The sequence below is a fragment of the Suncus etruscus genome, chromosome 19 (genome assembly GCF_024139225.1).
Source record: "Suncus etruscus isolate mSunEtr1 chromosome 19, mSunEtr1.pri.cur, whole genome shotgun sequence".
Lineage (NCBI taxonomy): Eukaryota > Metazoa > Chordata > Mammalia > Eulipotyphla > Soricidae > Suncus > Suncus etruscus.
In genome coordinates this window covers 16389289-16412488 of record NC_064866.1, presented here as the reverse complement: position 1 = coordinate 16412488, position 23200 = coordinate 16389289, and the positions used below count along the sequence as shown (strand labels likewise).

The following is a 23200-nucleotide window of genomic DNA, read 5'->3' as shown; positions in this document are numbered from 1 at the left end:
GATTCTGCCATGAGTACTCTTGCTCCTTTTATTTCTAATAATTTTTCAATAAATAGCCCTGGGCGACTTTCAAATTGGACTTATGATTTCTTTCATCCCTTCCCTGATTAACACAGGTACAACTGATTTTCCTTTATTTTTAACTCTTAAACTGCCCTGGTTCATACTTTTACACATTTTTATCAATTTACATATATATCCATATCTTATATTCTTGAGTGGCATTTTAAAGACTTGGATTTTATTTTGAATTTAGATTGAAAGAGTGATGAGATCCATTTTGTTCTTTAGAAGAAATAGAAAATGGCATAAGAAGAAATCAGAGATAGAAAAAATAATGAATCTACTTAAGTAATCAAGAAAGAAATAGGAGCAACTTAACTAAGCCTGTGGGGATTAGAAGAAAAAATTTTAAAACAGATTCAAATAATTTTTCTCAAATTTTCCTGCTAACTAGAAAAACTTGGATATTTTTGGACAAATCTTACCTGGACTTAACTACATATATATTGTCTCCAAAACTTTGGAGTTATTTCTTAATTAGTTTATCTAGTTATACTTTTCAAATACTTGGCCAAATTCAAGAAATCAATGAACTAGTGACTAGAGCAAATTTTAAGCTTTTACACTTTTGCATCAGCACTGGTCTGTAGGCTGGTAGTTGAACCAATGTATCTAAGAGTTATTAATAAAATTGATGAGGGAAATTAGAGAGGAAAAATAAAGAACTCCCTGGTTTACTAATTTGGGACAAATTGAACTTACGTGTCAAAAGGTAGTTGTATGTATAGTACTTACACCGAGGAGGATTATATTGGTTGACAGTGTACACAGTTAGGATTTTGCTGTTTGCTTGTTTGGTGATCACACTTAGGTGTCTGAGGGTTTACTCCTGACTCTGAACTCAGGAATCACCCAGTGAGGACTCAGGAGACAAAGAAGATGGTATTGATTAGAGGGAGACTGCTTTCAAGGCAAACACCTTATCCATTGTACTATCTAGGACACTATACTGTCTTAATTTTATACATAAACATATCATTGAAATCATTATAAATATTGTAGACCATCTGGACAGCAATGGATAAAAGGTGACCTGAGTTAGAAGAACAACAAAGAGATTCCATTGAGGCTGGGAAGATAGTTGGGTTAAGGCACTTGCTTTGAATCTTTAGGACTTGGATTGATGCCCCAGCAACACAAATGGTTCCCTGAGCACAGCCAGGTGTCATACATAAGAACAAAGCTAGGGGGCCGGGCGGTGGCGCTGGAGGTAAGGTACCTGCCTTGCCTGCGCTAGCCTAGGATGGACCGCGGTTCGATCCCCCGGCGTCCCATATGGTCCCCCAAGAAGCCAGGAGCAACTTCTGAGCGCATAGCCAGGAGTAACCCCTGAGCGTCACAGGGTGTGGCCCAAAAACCAAAAAAAAAAAAAAAAAAAAAAAAAAAAAGAACAAAGCTAGGAAAATGCCCGGAATACGGCTAGGCTTGGCCCCTAAACCAAAAATGAGACCTATCTCACTTTCTGCCCCTCACTTTCTTTCTTTATTCCAAGACATAAAGTAAATTAAAAATTGGAATGTTAGAGGCCAGAGAGATAGTATGGAGAAGGGCATTTGCCTTGCATGCAGAAAGATGGTGGTTCGAATCCCAGCTTCCCATATGGTTTCCCGAGCCTGCCAAGAGCTATTTCTGAGCATTGAGCCCTGTAGAGTGTGACCCAAAAACACCAAAAAATTTTTTTGAATCTTAGAAAATTAATTAATATTAAATAAACATATTTTAGTTTAAATATATTTAAATATCACAGTTCTATGTTTTACTTCTTTAATTTAATTCCAATAGCATTAGAAATAATTTTTGTTAAATTGTTTGGCAAATCTAAATTAGCTACTTGTAATGGACAATTATTCACCTTTGTCACTTTGTAGTTTTTCCCTATTAGAATATTTAGCTAAATTGTTGACTGAATTTTTAATGTAGCTCACACTCTGGCTATAGAATACAAAAATAATGCTGCCAAGATGTGTTTTGTACACAGACTTTATGTAAATAGAAATTAATGAGATAAGTTGCATATTGCCAGATGGCAATTTTATGTTTTCTATTCTCTGATTTTATTTTTTGTTTTCTTATGATTTTTTTTTAGTTTTTTGGAATACATCCAAAGGTGCTCAGGACTTATCCTACTCTGTACTGAGGAATAACTTCGGCAGCTTATATGGGGCAATATATGGCATTATGAATTCACCCCAGTCAACCATCTATAAGGCTTCTACCTTGTGCTGTTTCTCCAGTCTCCAGTTCTTTAATTTATAATGTGCAAATGTTACTGTGACTCAATTTGAAAAATACTTTATAAAATCATTTACTCCATTAGAAAATGTAATTATAAGAAAATTTGACCAGACAACATTATTATTGAATATAAATCTTCTTTGGAAGGATAAAATTGGAAGACATATAAGATGAACTCTGTTTTTTAAATATGAGTTCTCATGTTTTAACTTTTGATATTTTTTCAGAGGAGTAGCATACTAAATTTTAATCATAAATAATATTACTTGGCATTGTATATTTTATGTATGCATGTAGGGACCAGAGTTTAATTCCCAGAAATACTGGGGTCTCCCTGGTGATTCTGGAGCACTCATAGGAATGATTTAACAAGCATTAAATCTCCATTATATCAATTATAAATACTTGAGCTATGCTGAAATTGGGTCTGGTCACCAGCACTGCTAGGAGTGGATTCTTTAGAAGGATTTTATAATAAATGTTTTGGGGTCTGTATTCAGTCCTACTTGGTGGTCCTCTGGCCTACTGGTTCTGTGCTCAGGGGTTACTCCCAGTGCTGCTCAGGGAATCCTATGTGGTATGGATCAAACAAAGGCTGGTCATGCGCAAGGCAAGCGCCTTAACTTTTATGTCACTTTTTGCAATCCCTGTGCTCAAATCTCTCTGTAGTTTTTCACTTTCTACTCATTCATTATATTCTAAACTGGCTCCTCTTCTCCTTGCTTCACTTGAACTTCTCATTGTTAAAATGACCAATGATTTTTGTATTGCCACATCTAGTACTGTTGTGTTATTTCCTGTGTTCACTTACACACACTGTAAGCAGCACTCATTCACAGTTGATTTCTTCTTCATTTTAGAATATTTAGATTATTCTATGGCAGTCGTGACTCCACATTTTCATGAAGGTAGCAACAGTCACAGTCCTTCTCTTTCTCTATTTGAGTTTTTTTCTTGAAGTTAGCCAGATGACTTTAAAGTTGAATTTCTTTTTTTTTTTAATTTTTGGTTTTTCGAGCCACACCCATTTGATGCTCAGGAGTTACTCCTGGCTAAGCGCTCAGAAATTGCCCCTGGCTTGGGGGGACCATGGGATGCCAGGGGTCGAAACGCGGTCTTTTCTTGGCTAGCGCTTGCAAGGCAGACACCTTACCTCTAGCACCACCTCGCTGGCCCCTAAAGTTGAATTTCTAAAATTTGTATCTTTATCACTAAACTCTTCAGTGAATTCTAGATATTTGTACTTAGTGATATCTTCACTAATAGATTGTATATTAGGCATTTAGTATGTTGAATGGTAAATTTCAACCTTTCATATTACCAGTTATTCACTCATTTGTTCTGTTTGTGTCACTATTCCACCTAGTAAGTAACTCAATCCAGCACTCTAATAATCCTCCTTAATTTGTTTCCACTAATGTCCTATATTTTGGCCATTCTTGTTGGTCATAGACATAACTAACAAATCTACTACTCTGCGTCTTCCTGAGTATTATACAGCTTATATTATTTCAAAATAAGGGGACTCTTTCTTTTACTCTGAAGTCTTCTCATTCCAGTTTCAAATGAGTAGTCAAGAGCAAATATTTTTTTTCTTTTTTCCTTCCTTTTTTTCATGGTTTAGAGCCTATACATTATCTAAAATAAGAGAAGTCACTATGCCTTCAAGAAAAAAACAGGAAATTGGGGTGAAAGATTCATTTTGGGTATAGGAAACTATGCTGAAAAGCTTCAAGATGAATATGATCATGAAATATTCAGAAAAGATTTGATAGAGTCTTGTTAATGGACTAAAAGAATTTGAGACAAAAGCAGGAAGAACTTTTAAGCACAGCAGTAGGATGTTTGCTTTGCATGCTGCAGACCCTGGACTGACTGGGGTACTATTCCCTGCATCTCATATGGTCCCCCTAGCCTTCCAGGAGTGATGTCTGAGAACAGGGCCAGGAGTAACCCCCTGAGAACCACTGGGTATATACCCCCCCCAAAAAAAAAAAAACAAAATAAAATAACTTCTTTTGGGAAATGAGTCCTGTAAAATTTGAGGGTTTATTATAGACCTCAGTAGGATGTCCCTGAAAGTAAGTTTACAAGACAACAGTTTCTTTATCTACTTATTTGTTCTCAGGCGCTTTGGTTGTTTCCAGACTCTTGCGATTGTGAATAGCGCTGCAACAAAACACAATCTCCACTTCCAAAGCAGTGATAGAGAGTCTCCTTCTCCCACTATCTGCATCAAGACTACTTTGTGCTGTGTGTCAGTCTCTGTGAGAGATGATATCTCAATGTTGTTTTAGACAAAAACTGGGTACTGAAAGAGAATAAAGTGATACTCATGGTACCCCTTCCATTAACAATAGTGCAAACCACAGTATCAAAAAGGAGAGAGAGAATATATAGCCTTAGGTAGTATGGGGTTGGGATTGGAGTGATGAACCTGGAGATATTATGGCAGGAAAACCACACTGGTTAAGGGTGGTGTATATTTTATTGCCAAAATTCAATTATTTGAACAATTTTGTAACCACAGTGCTTGGGGAAAGAGGAAGATGAGGGGCTTTGGTGGTGGGAAGGTTTGCACTGGTGAAGGGGAGGTTCCTTTTCTATAACTGAAACCCAACTACAACATGTTTGTAATCATGGTTCTTAAATAAGATATTATTTAAAAAATAAAATATAATAAAAAGTAATCATTAAACATCAAAAATTTAATATATAAAATGAATATATAAATGTATTATATTTATATAGAATATATTTTATATATTTATGTGCAATACATGTTATATATATTACATGTCATATAAATGTTATGCTATATGATATAAAATGATATATAATTTAATGATATTTTAAAAGTTAAAGTAAAGATAATGATATTTGCCGAAGTGATAACCCAGTAGGCAGAGCTTTGGCCTTGCATGCAACAGATCTACTTTCTATTCCTGACTTCCCATATGGTACCTAAGCTTGCCAGGAGTGATTTCTGAGCATAGAACCAATTGTAATCCTGAGCATGACTGTGTGCATCAAAAGAACAAACGAAAATAATAAAGAATATGATTAAAATTATGATTTATATTTGTAAAGAAATGCATCTGACTGTGACAGGAGAGATAGAACAAAATTCAAGACATTTGTTTTATATAAAGCTAACCTTATTTTATTCCTTGCCACCACATAAGGTCCCTTAAACTACATCCAAGAATGAACCCTGAGCATAGAGCCAGGAGTAAGCGCTGAATAAAGCTGAGTTTACCCCCCACACACACCCAAATCTAAAAAAATAAACACTAGAGAAGATTGATGAGTAAACATAATCTCAATTCTTTATAGACTTAACTTTTATACGAATGCTACTTAATTTCTACACAGAAAATATTCAGTTATCCTATTAGCTAATTAACTAATTATTTGAATCTCCTAAAAACTATCATAAAATGTACTACTATGTAGAATTTTGCTTTGACAAATAAATTCACGCACTAATGTTTTAAAATATGAGCTATAAAAGATGAAGCAGAAGAAAAATATAGGGGAAAGCTACTCATTTAAAATATATTTTACAGGTATTTATTCCCAGTAATATGAATGTTTTTTACAATACAAAATATCCATCAATACTAATTTTGACATAGGAAAAATATTGCCTGTCCTCTTTTGCTTGATTAAAAACCAAGAACAACAAAACACTTGAAGGGCTTTCTAATCATCAAAGAAAGATTCAGTTATATCCAGTGTTCTTTTAGTATTTGTATCTTTTAGCCTTAGTGATTGAATAAACCTAATTACTTTTAATAAATAATAAATTATTTGGGGGCAATTTTATGCTTCCAAAACAGTGCTATCATGTATTTTAAAAGCAAGTCCTAAGTTTTGTTTTGTTTTTAAGTCTAGATTACTTAGAAGATTTACCTTTGGTGGGGCGGGGGCCACTCCTAGCAGCACTCCAGGGTTACTCCTGGCTCTGTGCTCAGACATTTTTTTGACAGGCTCTGGGAACCATATGGGATGCCAGGGATCAAACCCAGGTTGGTTGTGTGCAAGTCAACGGTCCTACCCACTGTGCAAGTGCTCCAGCTCGCATTTGACATTTTAAATCTATCAAGTTATTGTCCTTTAAATTTACTCAACTACTAGAAAACTTTTAAGAACTTATTTAAAAAATAGTCAATTTAGTTTTGCAATTAGTAATAATCAGGACAAGACAGAAACTGGACGCGAGCTTGATATAGTAGTTCTCTTGTACAGGCATTTTGGTGGTACACCTAAATTAATGTGACTGTGGTTTTTGTCCTTCCCATCATTCATCTTGCTTTCTTTCTACTATCTCTGCTCTACTTTTTCTTAGAATGTTAGCTTTGAGAAAAACTGGGAGGCTGACAAAGTGAAGAATAAGTTAGGGGTCACCAGCTGCTCTGCCATTCCAGTTTTGGAACTAATAGGACAATCTTTTTTTTACCTTTTTAGTTCTAGTGATGAACTTGGATGGAAGTTTATAAATATGTTCAGGTCTGCCTGAGATATATTATCAAATTTTTAATAAGAAATGTATTGGTGGTGGGAATGTTGCATTGGTGAAGGGACTATTCTGTTTATGACTGAAATCTAAATAAAAACATGCCTGTAATGATGGTGCTTAAATAAAGATTAAAAATAATATTTTCAGAAAATGGGGAAAGGAGAACAAGGATGTGCTTTGTATCTTCTTGGCACCACACAAATAACACCTGCCTCTGTTTATCCTTCTTAAACTCTCCTTTTGCACCTACCCGACAACTAGGAAAGTCCCACAAATCCTTTTCTGTCACTACATCCCTAGACATTTGATGGCACCAATGCTCTAGTGCTCTGGATATTCAGGGCAATTCTCTGGATGATATTTTTCTTCATCAAGCTCAATTTGAGCTCTTCATGATTCCTGGGACCTTATGGAGAAAATGATGATTTTAACGAGCACTGGCATAATCAATATATATTTGAAGCAAAAACAGCTTTATCAAAATTAAAAGTGCCATTTAGAAAAGAGGAACCATGTTATTCTTGTTGAGAGCATGCATCATAGTGTGCTGTCAGTGCTGGTAAATCTTACTCCCTAGCCATTGTATTTCTGCTCTAGCTCGTCAGCTCCATTGAATCCTGCAATGAGAAAGATCCTTTTCCTCATCTTTCTTGGTGTTAGGAGAAGGGACAGGACATGATCAGTCGATATCAATGCTTATGTAGTCCCTTCATATTTTCGTTATTGTGAAATGGGTTATTTTTATTTTATTTTTTATTTTATTAATACTAATATTTTTGCTAATATTATATTATTTAAACATGCTTGGAGACTGTTCTTGGTGTTCTGCTTTTGTCTATTTTTATTATTATTCATAAAATTTAAGTCTCAAAACTCCCCAGAATCTTAATTTTAGATCTTAGTTTATCTCTTTCATTTCAGAAATAGGATTCTTTTTTATAGTCTACATATTTGATCTCTGCCCTGAAATTCAGCAACAAATCTTTTTGGGGAGATGGGATATTTCTGCCTAATTCAGAAATCCTTCAATTAACAATTACTTTAAAAAATGTGTTGCCCAGGTCTAAGGTGATAGTACAGTGCTTTCCCTGCATACAGCCAAGTGAGGTTCCATCCTTGGCACCCCATATAGTCTCTTGAACCCCCACTAGGAGTGAGCCCTATTTGCAGAGCCTGGAGTAAACCCTGAGCACAGCTGGGTATGCACCCTAAAATGTGTTTGCTTATATTTGTTTTATTTGGTTAAATATTTTGTTTGTTTGTCTGGTTTTCTTGATTCTTACTGAAGCAAATAAGACAAATATAAATTTGCTTTTCTGCCCTGAACTCCTTCAACTTTCTTTGAAGTTTCATGAAGTTATATTTTCTGCTTATTTCATGCAAAGATTACCAGGTGGCATTTATGTTCCATTGGTCATTAATCTGGTTGTCCCAAAATTGTGTTCCTCCTAGTCCCCCTTTCTAACTACTGTTTTGCTAAAGAGTAAACTGAGAAATTTAAATGATTTAATGCAGAAATTTGTTAATTCTGGACTAGTAGAGGAATTGCTATTGGAAGAAAACATGCTGGAGCAAACTATAGGAAATTACACTGATGATGTGGGTTTGGGGCCTTGTTTATTTAAGGACAAGGAAAGCAAAGAGAAAAATCCAGACCAAGACCAACCAACCATTAACCTGAAAATGAGAAAAATTCTTAGGAAGCTCAATGACTAGATAGCAATTTTTTTTTTACATTTCTTTTTTATTTTAATTATGACAACAAAGATGTAAAGAAGAGGACAGGGTAAAGTTACAGTGGAAGCCCAATCACCCATAAACAGAATTCTCGGTAGTCCCATCGATGATATCCCAGCCTTGAACTTTCAGCCAAAGAGCATTAAGAAAAACAAAACTGAACCCATGTACAATACAATTTCTTGTCCCTCAAATCCCCAGTTGTAGTACATACTATTTCTTAGCAGCACACAATATAATCTAAAGACATTATACTTATGTAGCTCCTTAAACATTGTTTGCTATGAAACATCTATGAGAAAACAATCTCAGTCTACAGTTCTTTTCTTCTGAGGGTACACATTTGAGATTCTTCCATTCCTAAGTTCCAGTTTCACTTTGGAAGGAAATTCTTTCCCTCTCGAGTGTGGTGTAAAATCTCCCAGAGGTAAGCGATCATATGGGAATGACTGAAAGAAAGTATATAATTATGTCGAAGATCCTTTATGGCTTGCAAAAGCGCAAACCTGCAATATGATTTTTCACTTTCTCTGAGTCCCTAGAGAAAATCCCATGGAGCATTCTTACATTTTTCTCAGTTCAGAAAAGCTCCATTTCCACTATACAGAGATTTAATTCAGGATTCAGAATGATTAGGCGTTTAAAATATTCCTCCTCAGTCCATCTATTTTTTTTCTTTCCTTAATTGTAGTTACTAGACTAATCCATCTGAATCTCGATTCCTTCCCTTTCTTCCCTCTACCCTTCTCCCCATTACCCTTGTTACTTTTGTAAGAACAAGGGCTACACACACCTAAGGTTTTTGTGCTCATTAGTGCTCACATGTATTGGTTTTTTTTTTTTGGGGGGGGACAAAAACACTCATGTGTTACTTTTGGCCTGTGCTCAGAAATCGCTCCTGGCAGACACGGGGGACCATATGGGGTGCAGAGATTCAAACCATCATCCATCCTGGATTGGTTGCAAGCAAGGCAAGTGCCCTACTGTTGTGCTATCTCTCTGGCCCCTCACATATCTTCTTATGGTATTCACATATATTCTGGTTGTAATGATTGCTTGAGGTCCCAAACTTAGTTGTGTTTGTGTGGATGCTTATAAGATTTGCACACTTGTTTCCTTGTCATTGCGTGTGACATATTGTTCATGGTGCTCGCTAATTTATACTTGCTCGTTAGTGGTTGGGGTGCTCATTGGGGGGTCACACAATGAACTGCTGTATCCTGGAGATCACACATTATTTGGTAGCACCAGAGACCTAGACAAGTGGAGACGCTGTGATTGTCCTTGGTTTATGTGAGTAGCACAGTGGATACAATTCATGGCCTTGAGCTTTCTTCCAGGGAGTTATTCCAAGAGACATTGCTGTTTGTTGTTGTTGTTGTTTTTGTTTGTTTGTTTGTTTGTCTTTTTAATTCATAGTCTGTTATTTCTTGTTTACTTAAAGTCGAACACTCAGATTTTTTAATTACTCTCTTTAAAAAATACCTAAAATATTACTGTGAAAGATTTTTAATACACTTTGACCAAAATTATTTTTGAGACGGCATGGAGGTAAGGCCTTGCATGTAGAAGGACGGTGGTTCAGATCCCAGCATTCCATATGGTCCCCCTTGCCTGCCGGGAGCGATTTCTGAGCGTAGAGCCAGGAGTAACCCCTGAGTGCTGCAGGGTGTGACCCAAAAACAAACAAAAAATATTTTTAAAAAATAATACTGTTCTATTATAATCTCAGGTATATAATATTATGAAAAAACTTTCATGTACTATGATCTATTTATTCTTAAAAGTCTAATTTGTGGGGCTGGAGTGATAGCACAGCTGATAGGGCATTTGCCTTGCATGTGGCCAACCCAAATTCAATCCCTGGCATCCCATATGATCTCCAAGCCTGTCAGGTGTAATTTCTGAGTGCAGAGCCAGGAGTAATCCCTGAACACTCCTGGGTTTGGCCTTACAAAAACAAAACAAAATAAAACAAAAGTTTCATTTGTTCACTTTCATCTTGTAATTAAGCCTTTGTACTATATTTACAACCCCCCCTTTTATTTTCCTGTAACCACTATTTTGTTTGTGCCTGAAACATTTTGGCTGTTGACTTCATTGTACTTTATTTTTGTTTTTCTATCTTCTATAAGTTAGTAAAGTAAAAGTGTTTGTAATTGTCTTATTTTACTAAGAATTATCTCATCAAATTGATCTCTATTATGTTGAATAGCAAAAATTATTATTCTATATAATGAATGGTATTTCATTGTGCATATGACCAAAATCTTTATTTAGCCGCTAATGTCCACTCTGTTTGTTCCTATTGTACCTAACACTCTTATCTATGTGAGGGTAAAAAGATCATTAAGATCAAAAAGATCTTGCTATCCACACAGGTTCTTTAAGTCACTAAACCCTCTTTGAGGCCCCGGGATTTCTATTTTTAACACATTTTACAAATCTCCATATGGTTTATTATAATGGGTACACCTTGATTTCATTTAAACTTGTTCATTCTAGCTTGCCAACTCTGTAGACTTTAATATCATATCATTTTTCCACCCACAACATTCCTGATTGGTCTTTACTCCAATGTATTATATTGACAACAATTTCCATCAGCACCCATTTTACTGTTTTCTAACTCAAATTAATCTCTGGTTAATATAATTTAAAGGCTGAGTTGGTAAAGCAATCTCTGCTTCTTAAATTTGGATAACCTCATTACTTATATACATAGGTTAATCATATACACTTTGCTGTAGACATTATAGAGAAAATAACAAATGATGCCATCCATCCCTAGCTCCATGAAGAATTTAGTCTATCAAGAGGTGAGAAAATCAACAAGCTGGCTTTCATTTCAAACCGTGTTCTTCCTTGAAAATGCATCTCTCTTGTTTTTCTCTCTGTTTCTTTGCTTATTCACACTCTGGAGAAGACTGTGTTCTCTGAAACACATCTCCCTCTTTTCTCTCACATAAGCAAGTTTCATTCAATAAAAACTACCTTGCTGCTTCACTTAAAAAAAGGAAATAAAAAAAGAAACATAGGGTATGTTATTTTTTTGTTTTTTTTTTTTGGAACCTCTTTAGTACTCTAAACATCTGATATTTAAAACACATATTTGAAAAATCATATGTAAAAAGGTGTATGTGACGTGAGCTCAATTTGTAACCATAAATTTTAATCATGCAGTATTATTACATGTACTTAAAGTTCTGTTAGTAAAATGTAGCTGTCAAAAGCACAAGTTCTCAGTTATACTTTCTAGGACTAATTTTGACTCTGGTGTCATAAAGACACCATGTGATTTTATGTCCTAATTCCCTAGTGTCTTTGTATATAATGGAAAAAATAAAATTAGTGGTGACTGTCATTGAAATAAAAGCCACTAAAACAGTGCCCAGCACTTTGTTAGACTATATGCCTTTAACAATTTCTAACATTACTTTTCAAAGTAAGCAATGTTATTAATCCATTTTTATCCAATGAAGAAACTAAATGCCTTGCCTAAGAGAATATAATTGTAGATGCATAATTTTCATATGGTTATCCTGACAAGGGTAGTACTCAGAACTATGGTCATCACTGGAGAGTAAATGTAAGTAGATAGTCAATACATTGATTGATAAACTAGATAACACTATGTAGCAAAATTTAAAGTTATAGCGTACAATAAATATGCAAGGTCTTATAATCCATAATATAATAATATATGAGTGATGACACTATTGTATTCCTTTCCCTACCTTAACATCTTTTTGCTATACCTCCAAGCCTCTTAGTTAAAGCAGCAGTTATATTAATAAGCATTTCTCTGTCATTGTTAGTTTAGACAACTCATTCACACACTCTTATTAACATAATTTCCACTATATTTTCCAAGGATTGGAAAAATTTGTATTATCTCCAGTCAAAAAATTAAGAATGTTGAGCATCAGAAAGTTAAGTAACTTATGCAAGAGTTCAAACAATAAATTAGGATGTTTCTAATATAAATTTAAATCCCTAAGTTTACTCATTTAACTCTGAGAAAGACGCTGCTGCTTTCAAAAATAAGTTGTTTCTTGATAAATTTAAAACTAATTTTCATAATATATTTCACTATTATAAACAAATTTATATATTACTATTGATATGCCTTTAATACTGATGCATTACTACATGAACTAAGATTTTTTCCTTTTTGTTTTTGCAGATTGTGATTGCTAGCATCATGTGCAGTTACAACAAAAATGACTGGATGGAACTCTCCAAAATGGCTGAGGTAATGATTTATTTAGTTTATATTTATTTTATTTCTCTTCTTTTTATTTATTAGTTTTAAATAAAGAGCTGCCATAAAAAAGAGCACCGTATAAATAAAATTAAATAGAAAGTGGTAACTTAAAACATTTCTATTATAATTTGTTTACCCTGTGTTTTCATTAAAATGATGGAAATGTAAATTTAAAAGGAATCTAGTATATAAAAGTGGTCCCTTGGATTTCACACACTACTGAAAAACCTTTTATTTTCTAACTCCATATATTCTTTATTTGCATATTAAGCAAACTGTATATTATGATGGATGTCATGATAAAATTTAATTCTACCTTTGAGAGTCTAACTCGATCTTACCTTGCCTTTGGGCAAACTAGTTTGACAGTGAGAGAAGAAATTTTGAATATAAAACTCTTGAATATTTAAAATATAAAAGGTTCATTTAATACTATTCTACTTTGTGTATAGACATGCATAAAATGGTAAGACAGAATGTTGCTGAATGAAACACTAGTCAGCAGGTTTTCTTTAATATAAATTGAATCTTGCATAAATGCAAACAACTAACCATGCTCCTCAAATTTGTTTTTCAAATAGGAAAATACATATTTAAAAATCTACACATACGTCCATTATGCTGTCATGAAAAATATTCTAGGTATCCTTAGCTGATAATTCTTGGAAGCTTCTCAGATATAAACATAGAAGACTATATGTAACAGTACTTATAAATGAATGACTCTCCATTATAAAATAGTATAAAGCTTTTTATATATTCCAAAGTGTTGATGATAGATTTTATCTAAATATTTTAAAACTGAGGGAAAAATTGCTTATGAAACTTAAAGGGATGGAATTAAAGATGTTCAGTAATTGGTTTCATGATCTTTGGTTCTGGGTCCATTTTATACATGTATTTACCTAATTGACCGTGAAATCTTCCACAGATCTCATGCATAGCATGGGCTTTGCCAATTGTAAGCTGACTTTGATAAAAGGCCATCAATAGTGCTTGCTTCCTTGCATTTCTGCAGCACAAAAATATTTTTAAATAGAATATTTTTTCAGAACTAGCCATAATTCTGAACTATTTGAATATACTTATTGAAAAGCTGATGACAAAATATTACTGACAAGTATTTTTTCAGATTATTCATGTTCTGTATCTATTTTTTCACTTGTAGTTTTATTCAATATTACTATATTAAATTTCGATAGAAAAAATAATAGGGCATGGAAAATATAAAGAATAAAGGAGGAATAGGATATGCCTTTCTTTCAATCAAAATAGACAATAGAATCTCTGCACGGGAGAACAATCTACATATCAAGAAGGTCAATCTGTAAATCAGTGGTTTTAACCTTTTTACATCTGTGGACTAGTAAAGGTCAGTGGACCAGCAGTTGAAGACCATTGTCAATTATAGAGCAAGAACTTTTCAGACCAACACAAGCCTGGAGACAGGCAGTGAAAACCACTCTTGTAAATGGTGTCACTTAAAACAAACCAAAAAGTCTTCTCTCTAATCATAAAACATTAGAGCACCTCAGTGATATCACCTAAAGGAACTGTCCTCAGGCCTTCTCATAGCCTGCACATTGGATGCCATCACAACTGGTTCTACTTAACACTATGACAGGGTGGGGTTAGGGTTTATTGTTGTAGAGAACATTCTTGTAAACCAATTAAAACAAGTGTTTTTAAAATGCAGAAGTCCACATTAAAACAAAAAACAAAGAGAATACAAATGATTACGGCCACAGTTATTGCATCACTTATAGTGAACAATTTATCAGTACTGGTCATCTAGGTTTGTATATGATTCTCTTATGCTTTTTATTTAAAGGCTTTTTTTCACAGACTTTTTCAGGTGTTTTGGTGGACTGATATTTATACAACACTCAAAGAAGTTTTAATTATTACTGAAAAGACAAAATTAAGTGCTTTTATAATATTTAAATTGTACAAGATTAGAACTTTATGACTTCATGCTGTGTTTTTCTACTACATTATAATTCCAGATATAGAATAAATTATTTCTCAGAAGGAAATTTCTAGTAAGTAGGAATGAGTTCTCTAGACTCAATATTCTGGGATAGAAGACCCTAGTCTCATTTGTAAGTTTTGATATATGAGGTATTTATATACTCGAGTATAAGCCAAGTTTTCCAGCACAAAATTTGCACATAATCTCCAGTTGTCTTCTGCCATCTGTCTTCTGGAGGGGCCAACCAGTGCTTCAGCTCAGTCCACAAATCATGGCTGAGCTGAAGAGGTAGGCGGCTGAACTGAACTGGATACCATTGAAATATTTAACCCACAATATTCTGTGCTTTGTATGAGACCAACAGCAGTGATAATGATGTCTGCGAATTCAGTGATGATGACAATATCTATGTTGATACCCTCACATCAGATACAGCTGAAGATCTGGTTGGACATACAGATGAGGAGGAGGAATCCAGTTTGGAAGGATTTTAACCTTTGTTATATAGCTTATTTCCCTGTTAAGCCATGGTTTTCTGCACTTTATTTCAAGTTTTAAAGTTATTATTGCTAGTTTACAGTTTTTCTTTAGCAATAAATATTGAAAAACTATAACCTACTGATTCCTCAATTATTGTAATTATTTTGGGTATTTATTTTTATTTTTGAAATTTACCAGTGGCTGCTGCATTTTTCACCTTGGCTTATACTCGAGTCACTAAGTTTTCCCAGTTTTTAGGGTAAAATTAGGGGGTAAGCTTAAACTCGGGTTAGTTATACTCAAGTATAATGGTAATCACTTTTACTCTCTGCACCTTGATTTATCATGTGAAAAATGGAAATAATGATCTACCCTACTACAGAGAGCCTAGTGAAGAGTATTTTTTTATTTAAGTGAAAAATTATTATTGTTATCTACTATGAGAGTTAAGTATTGGCTTGCATTTACATTTTTAAATATGTGTACTATAAATATATACATACAAATGTTACCCAAATATTATCTAATCAAGGCATTATTAAAACAGCTTGGTATTAATTGCTTTTGCCTAAATTAAGAATAATATGTGAAATTTTGAAGTCACTGAGAAATGATAAGAAAAGTATAATAGTGCTTATAATTGTAATTATAAGTTTTTAATTAAGCTGTTAATGCCCACATAACTTGGTTTTAAAATAAGTCAAATTATCTGCATTTGGCATTTGAGCCAATAAAATTAAGAGGTTAACTACCTTGCCCACATATGTCCAGCTCCTTAATAGACCTAGACCTAGGATTAGAATTTAATGAGGGGCCGGGCGGTGGCGCAAGAGGTAAGGTGCCTGCCTTACCTGCGCTAGCCTTGGACAGGACCGTGGTTCGATCCCCCGGCGTCCCATATGGTCCCCCAAGCCAGGAGCGACTTCTGAGCACATAGCCAGGAGTAACCCCTGAGCGTCACAGGGTGTGGCCCAAAAAAAAAAAAAGAATTCAAAATTGACCGGGTTATACATTATCAGTGTTCACTGTCAAATCAGCAGCAAAAAAAAAAAAAAAAAAAAATAGCATAATTCATGGTAATGCTCAAATTACATGAAGTATTTTATAACTAAATTAGTGAAGGAAAAAAACATAAGGTAATCATGTTATAAAACAGATTGGTAATCAAATTAACTTTAAAAAATGTTCAGAAAAAAATAACAGACTCACTAATGAATGACAATGAACAAGAAAATTGATCAAGAAACTGCTCACAGGATTTATTTGTGGGTATTTTTTAAAGTTTTACTGAAAATTCACAAAGGGGAAACAAAAATGTTAAATACTTGCACAGACATGAAAAGGCAAGGAATTGCTGCTGACTAAAAAGAAGTTATAGGGGCCAGAGCAGTGGTGCAAGAGATAGGGCTTTTGCCTTGCACGCGCTGACTTAGGACGAACCATGGTTTGATCCCAAGGCATCCGTTATAGTCCCCCAAGCCCAGAGTGATTTCTGAGTGCATAACTAGCAGTAACCCACGAGCATCACCAGGTGTGCCCCTATAAAAGAAAAAAAAAGAAACATAAGAATAAAAAGTTCTGAAATACTTGGAAACTAGAACTAGTTCTGTCTTTGCAAAAACTATAATTAACTTGACATAGGCATAAAAGTTCATTATGAAAACTAATGCACAATTGACAATTGACCGTACTATAATATATGAGAGGGCCTAGGTCTAGGAGATTATACAAGAATTCAGGAGCATTCTTTCAATGCTATCAATACTGGCTTAAATTATTCCAGCACTCCTGCACCCTAGACCCATTTTGGAACCTCAGGTGTAGACCTAGAGGCCTCTGGGTATATACTGGTCTTCTGAATATGTCAGAATTGCACTAAGTAATCCCTATCTCAGGTCTCAAGGACCGAAACAACTTCAAACTCTTAAACTGAACCACAGACCTGGTTGGCCATGTCTACAAGATATGTCCTTCAGGCCTCCTAAACACTGTTTAGGACCCCCTCAAAGTGTAAGATAATTTATTCTCACTATTTAAATTAATACAGTAAATTATTGTTTTAAAATGCTTTTCTTTAGCCTGGAGAGATATCTCTACAGACTGGAGTACGTGTTTTATATGCATGAGCCCCCCGATTTCATTCCTTTCACTTTCTGGTTCCCACAGTATTCTAGGAGTAACCCCTATGTACTGAGACATGAGTAACCAGCAAGCAGAAGCCAGTTATTTTCCCAAATAATAATTCAACATAAAAATGTATTTTGCTTATTCTTAGAGTTGTTGTGTGTGACAATTTTGTTTTTGTTTTTATTTTTGTTTAATAAAGATGTCTCAAGATATTTTCCAGATATTTTAAGAACATTTACAATGATCTATTTTGTTTAATTTTTGTAGGAGCTATTTTTCAACAAGCAAATTACTGAATTAAATAAGGAAGGTTTACTTTTAATTACAAAAGTTGGACAAAACTATCATTACCTCATGTTTCTTATCATGAATTTTTAATACAATTAAATTGATTTTCAGTTAAAAACATTTTAAGTTTCACTTGTATTCATTCCAGTTAGCGAGCTACATTTTTCTTCACTCTCTTTTTTCCATTATAAATTATACAGAATTAGTAAGATTTGTTTCTATAAAAATAGAAGCTGTGGATAGATAAATGTGATGTCAAACATATCTAAATTAAAATCTCAGCCATGTCACTAAATAACCAACTGTATTATTTAACTGCCCTGGGTTTTAGTTTCCTTGTCTGTAATAGTGGTATCATAATTATCCAAGATAGGAAAAAAAAAAAAGAGAAATTAAAAAAAAAAGAACACTTAAAACTTTGAGTATCTTCTCAGTAAATATTTTGTTGTTGTTGTTGTTGTTAGTGCTGTTGCTATGGTTGGGCATGGTTTAGTTGTAGCATCAAAATACTCCTTACAAGATAGCTGGGATGGAGAAAACAGAATGGTTAGATTTGATGAATGTGATTTTAGATGAAAGTGTCAGTGGTGAAGCCCATCAGTACACAAATAATACTTTGTCTTTTCTTTCATTTCCTTTCCATATCTTAAAGGCTTCTGGAGCAGATGCCCTGGAGTTAAATTTATCGTGTCCACATGGCATGGGAGAAAGAGGAATGGGTCTGGCCTGCGGGCAGGTAAGGACCATGCCAGCTGCTACTATGTGTGTCTCTGTCTTAGAGTAATCTCCCTTTTGGGTAGTTACTGTACCTTAGGCAAGGAGATGTGTGAATCCAATGACTGGCTTGAGACTTGCAGGTCTGCATTGTTTAAATATTTAGTGCTTAAAAAGTGGAAAATGAGAGAAGCTGAAATTACGGCAACTGTTTCAGTTTTATTGAGGAAAAATATCACATTATGTGCTTGACAGGAAGTCATATCATAACAAATAGTTTTTAAAAGCACTGAAGCAAAATTAGCTGATTCCAAATGCAATGTTCTTTATTCATTCCTGATGCTGATCCAGTTTCCCTGGAGCCATATACTGTACAAAATGCATTGTTCGTAGTGATTTTGTAGTAAATGGGGCAAAGCACAAATTGCATTTTACATTTTTTAGCATATGATCATTATTCCCTAACTGTGTTTTGGGAATTGCAAAAAAAAGACTTTGATGCTATTTTTATTTGGGGGTACAATAAATGGAACCTTCATGCTAAAATACTTGCAAAATCCTAATGAATAAAATGGAAAAGGATATGTTAATGTGTAGAAAATATTACACCTCTATGTAATGAGATACAGCGTTGTATGTTAAGGAGCAATGTAAGAGCTTAATGCTAAAAAGGTGATTGCTTTGCATCTAATTTAGTTTTCTATCCCAGAGGGAAAAAGGTGTGAATTGACTAATATGAAATGTTAAAATTTATGACAAAATTCCTAGGAATAGAAAGAAAGTTTACTTTTAGCTCCATATTTGGCACAGAGCCTGTTACATAGTAAATCCACCTATTTACCCTCCCCCAAATCGTTGAATTGATTGGAACTAAACTCCAAGGATCCTTATTTGGAAAGGCAAAAAACATTCCACTTATTTAAATGAATGTAGGCTATTTTCATGTTAGCTTAGTGGGCCAGGAGGATTTTAAAATACCTTGTAAATATTTAATTAACATTCAGCATAGAATTGTGACTTATGAAGAAGCCATTCTTTTAGAGCAGCAGGAAAGAGGGTGTAGTCAAATGCTTTCAAGCATTCCCTGTAAACTCATAATGCTTATACATGAGATCTAAATGTTGGAAAGGGAACCAAACCCCAAAGTTGACCTGTAAAAATGGAAAATATTAAATTGAGATTTTAATGAAATGCATAATGTGTGACTACTGTATCAAGATAGGTAAAGATTAAAATGAGAAAGGATCCTGAAAGGACATGTAGATTAGGCCCAGAGGTGTTCTCCTTCCTCACCATACCTCTTTAAATCTCCAGAAACATAAAATCAGAATCTTTTTATTTTTTCAGTTAAATATAAAAAGTTACAGGGACTTGGCACCTATTGACTTTTTTTTTAAAACATGCACTTAATATGTATTTCCTTTACACTTTTATTTATTCCATAAAAATATTACCCAACTCTCACTTTCAATTTCACTATTACAGTAAACTTTTATATTGTGATCACAAATGAACTTGTCCAGCTGTAAGTATCTTAGGTGTTTTATATCTGAAGAGTCATTTAGGTCAGCATAAAATTTTTATAATATTTTAGCTAAATAAGAATGCCACGTGTTGCAATTTTGAAGTCAAACTCACTATTAAAATTTTGAACTAGAGCAATACTGTAGCTGGCAGAGCATATTTGCCTTGCATCCAGTGACTTGGGTTAGCTTCCCAAAACCCCATACCAACTTGGTTAGACGTGATCTCTAAGTGCAGAGACGTAAATAAGCCAGAGTGCAGAGATGGAAGTAAGTCCTGATCACCGTTATGTGTAGCACAAAAACAAACAAACAATAAATAATGTATAAACTTTTGGAAAACGTGATTACTTTGAACCTTTAAATGTATAATATTTTAAATTTACAAAATAAACTATATTAGTTAATTTAGAGGGGGTGGGAAAGAAAAAATTTACTATGACTGAACTTAAGATGCCAAAACTTTTTGAAGATTTCTTTTTTCCCCTTCATGTCTTCTTTTTTTTTTCAGCCACACCCATTTGATGCTCAAGGGTTACTCCTGGATAAGCGCTCAGAAATTGCCCCTGGCTTGGGGGGAACATATGGGACGCTGGGGGATCGAACCGCGGTCCTGATCCTTGGCTAGCGCTTGTAAGGCAGACACCTTACCTCTAGCGCCACCTCGCCAGCCCCTCCCTTCACTTCTTTTGATATTTTTATTTTAATTTTTTGCAGGGGAGACACCCCTGTATGTTTCTCATTGATTACAACTGGCTCTATGTTCAGGGATTAGTCTTGGCAATCATCATATGTGATGCCAGACTTACAATGTGAGTCAGCCACATGAAAAGCAAATGCCCTAAACACTACTAAGGTCTTCATTTTTGTTTTTGTTTACATTGTTTCTTACATACTTCCTACGAATGTGTTCTACAGGTTGTTGAAATTTATACTAGCATTCAGGGTTGAGTGTCATTTCAGTTTCTATTCCTCATGGCAGTGTGACGCTGAATTACATCACTTGAAAATCCCCTTTATTTAATTATAGGATTGTATGAATTACCACAGTCAGGTAAATGTTTGTTTTGTGAATTAAAGCATTTAATAGTCATTCCATGGTCTGAATGCATATATCTTAAACAAATTCTCTTGTACTTTCACTGTTACTGATATTTCTAGAAATCATAATAATTCACTTCTAGAAGGAGATTTAGGGAGAGTATAGAAGTGAATAAGTGTCTAAAAGCATTTGCCCTACAAGTATGAAGGCATGGGTTTGATTGCTGATGACACACACATGCACTGGACATACCTCTGCTATTTAGAATATCCAGGGCAGCAAAATAGTATATCCTGTGTGATGCTCAATCATATCTTTGCAAGTAACATTCTGAAAGTGAGCAACACAACCAACAGGATGTGATTCCAGTGATCACTTCAATTGAAAAACGTGTGACTTTTCACACACACACACACACACACACACACACACACACACACACACACGTACACCCTGGGAGTAGTACAATGAATGTGTATGGGCATCAAAATTAAAGAAATTCTGCTCTAGAAAGTACATGTGTGAAAATCATCATTAACATGCAAACTACCAGTCACTTCAACAACAGTAGCAAGAAAAGGAAGATGAAAAAGAAGAGTAGATATAGCACATTTTTCTCTCTAAACATTTGTTGACTCCTCATTGATCTCAGATATTTTGTGTTTTTTTGGTTTGTTTTGGTTTGGTTTGGTTTTGGTTTTTGGGTCACATCAGCAGCACTCAGGAGTTACTCCTGGCTCTATGCTCAGAAATCGCTCCTGGCAGGCTCGGGGGACCATATGGGATGCCGGGATTCGAACCACCGTCCTTCTGCAAGGCAAATGCCTTACTGCTGTGCTATCTCTCTGGCCCAGATCTCAGATATTTTATTATAAGTATTTACCAATGAAAGATAGTGCCTTTGATTTTAGTGGTTTTAAATCCTCTACATATACATGCACAGATCTATTTATGTTCATATATACACTATAAATATATACTCAAAGTCAAAATGCAGACCATTGTTTTATCACATAAGATACGAATATATTTATATGTATTTTTCCTTTTCATCAACCCTCTGAAGCAGCTTAAAATTTATCTTTCTTAACAAGCAGAAACACAAACAAAACTTAACTGTTTTCCATATTTCCCAGATCAGACTTGGTCGGCAGCAACTATGGTCTAAAATTAAACTGGCCAGAAAACCTGAGTATAGAGAAGGCACCCAGAGCAATCATCAAAAAATGGCATTTCTGGGGCTGGAGGGATAGCACAGCGGTAGGCATTTGCTTTGCATGCAGTTGACCCTGGATGGACCCGGGTTTGATGCTAGGCATTCCATATGGTTCCCTGGGTTTGCCAGGATCGATTTCTGATTGTAGATCTAGGAGTAACTCCTGAGCGCTACCAGGTGTGCCCCCCCCAAACAAAACAAAACAAAACAAACAAAAAAAGGCATTCTTATATAATTCTTAAATATATCCAAGCAAAATCATGCTTAGGACCAAGCTCTGAAATCTTATAGTTATAAATTTTGTTTATAAAATTCTGAAGAAATATAGGAAACTCAAAACTTCCTCCTAAAGTAGTATGTTTATTTAAAAAATTTGATATATTAACAGTCAGTTTTAAACATGCCTACTTGAAGTCTACAGTAGGTCATTGCCTGTTACAGAATATTACTTTATAAACAGAATTAATTATAAGAAATTTTACAAAATCCAGGTTGCAAGTATAATGACATCTCTTTGGTATTTCCTTTTTCTAAATGCTAATATTATGGCATTGAGTGAATAATCTTTTGTCTTTGAGCAGAATGAAGATCTTTATGTTCACCTTGTAGAATAACACATATTTAGATAAGACTAACATAAAACTTAAACTTATATTTTGTGGCTTGGGTTTTTGCAATTATTGACACTTTAAAAGCAGGTAAATTTGACAGTAAGATTCTATTTCTTTTCTTAAAATAATAGGAAAATACACTGCCTTGAAAGGTGTTCTTTACATGTCTGAAACCCAACTATAGTCATATTTGTAATCAAGGTGTTTAAATAAAGATATTAATAAAAAAAGAAATGAGGAATGAGAGTTTAATTAGGCTGTCTTAAAACTCGTATCTGATTCATGAAAGTAGCAACAGTATTTGACCAAAGATAAGTGCTTTCTCAAATACAAGTTTTCTGGATATGTTCCTTTATAATTCAGCCTATAATATTCAAGATCAATTTTCTGGGCTGAGCAGGTA

General features: G+C 34.4%; 2 protein-coding genes across 2 annotated transcripts in view; one reads left to right on the top strand and one right to left on the bottom strand.

Annotated features, from left to right (window-relative positions):
- The window catches only part of PTBP2 (polypyrimidine tract binding protein 2), a 954659-nt gene that overhangs the window by 194608 nt on the left and 736851 nt on the right, over positions 1-23200 (bottom strand). The window lies entirely within an intron of this gene.
- The window catches only part of DPYD (dihydropyrimidine dehydrogenase), a 934958-nt gene that overhangs the window by 591904 nt on the left and 319854 nt on the right, over positions 1-23200 (top strand). Inside the window, exons 15-16 of the mRNA XM_049765668.1 lie at positions 12744-12812; positions 18344-18427. Coding sequence (XP_049621625.1) covers positions 12744-12812; positions 18344-18427 — 153 coding nt within the window. The remainder of the gene's footprint in view (positions 1-12743; positions 12813-18343; positions 18428-23200) is intronic.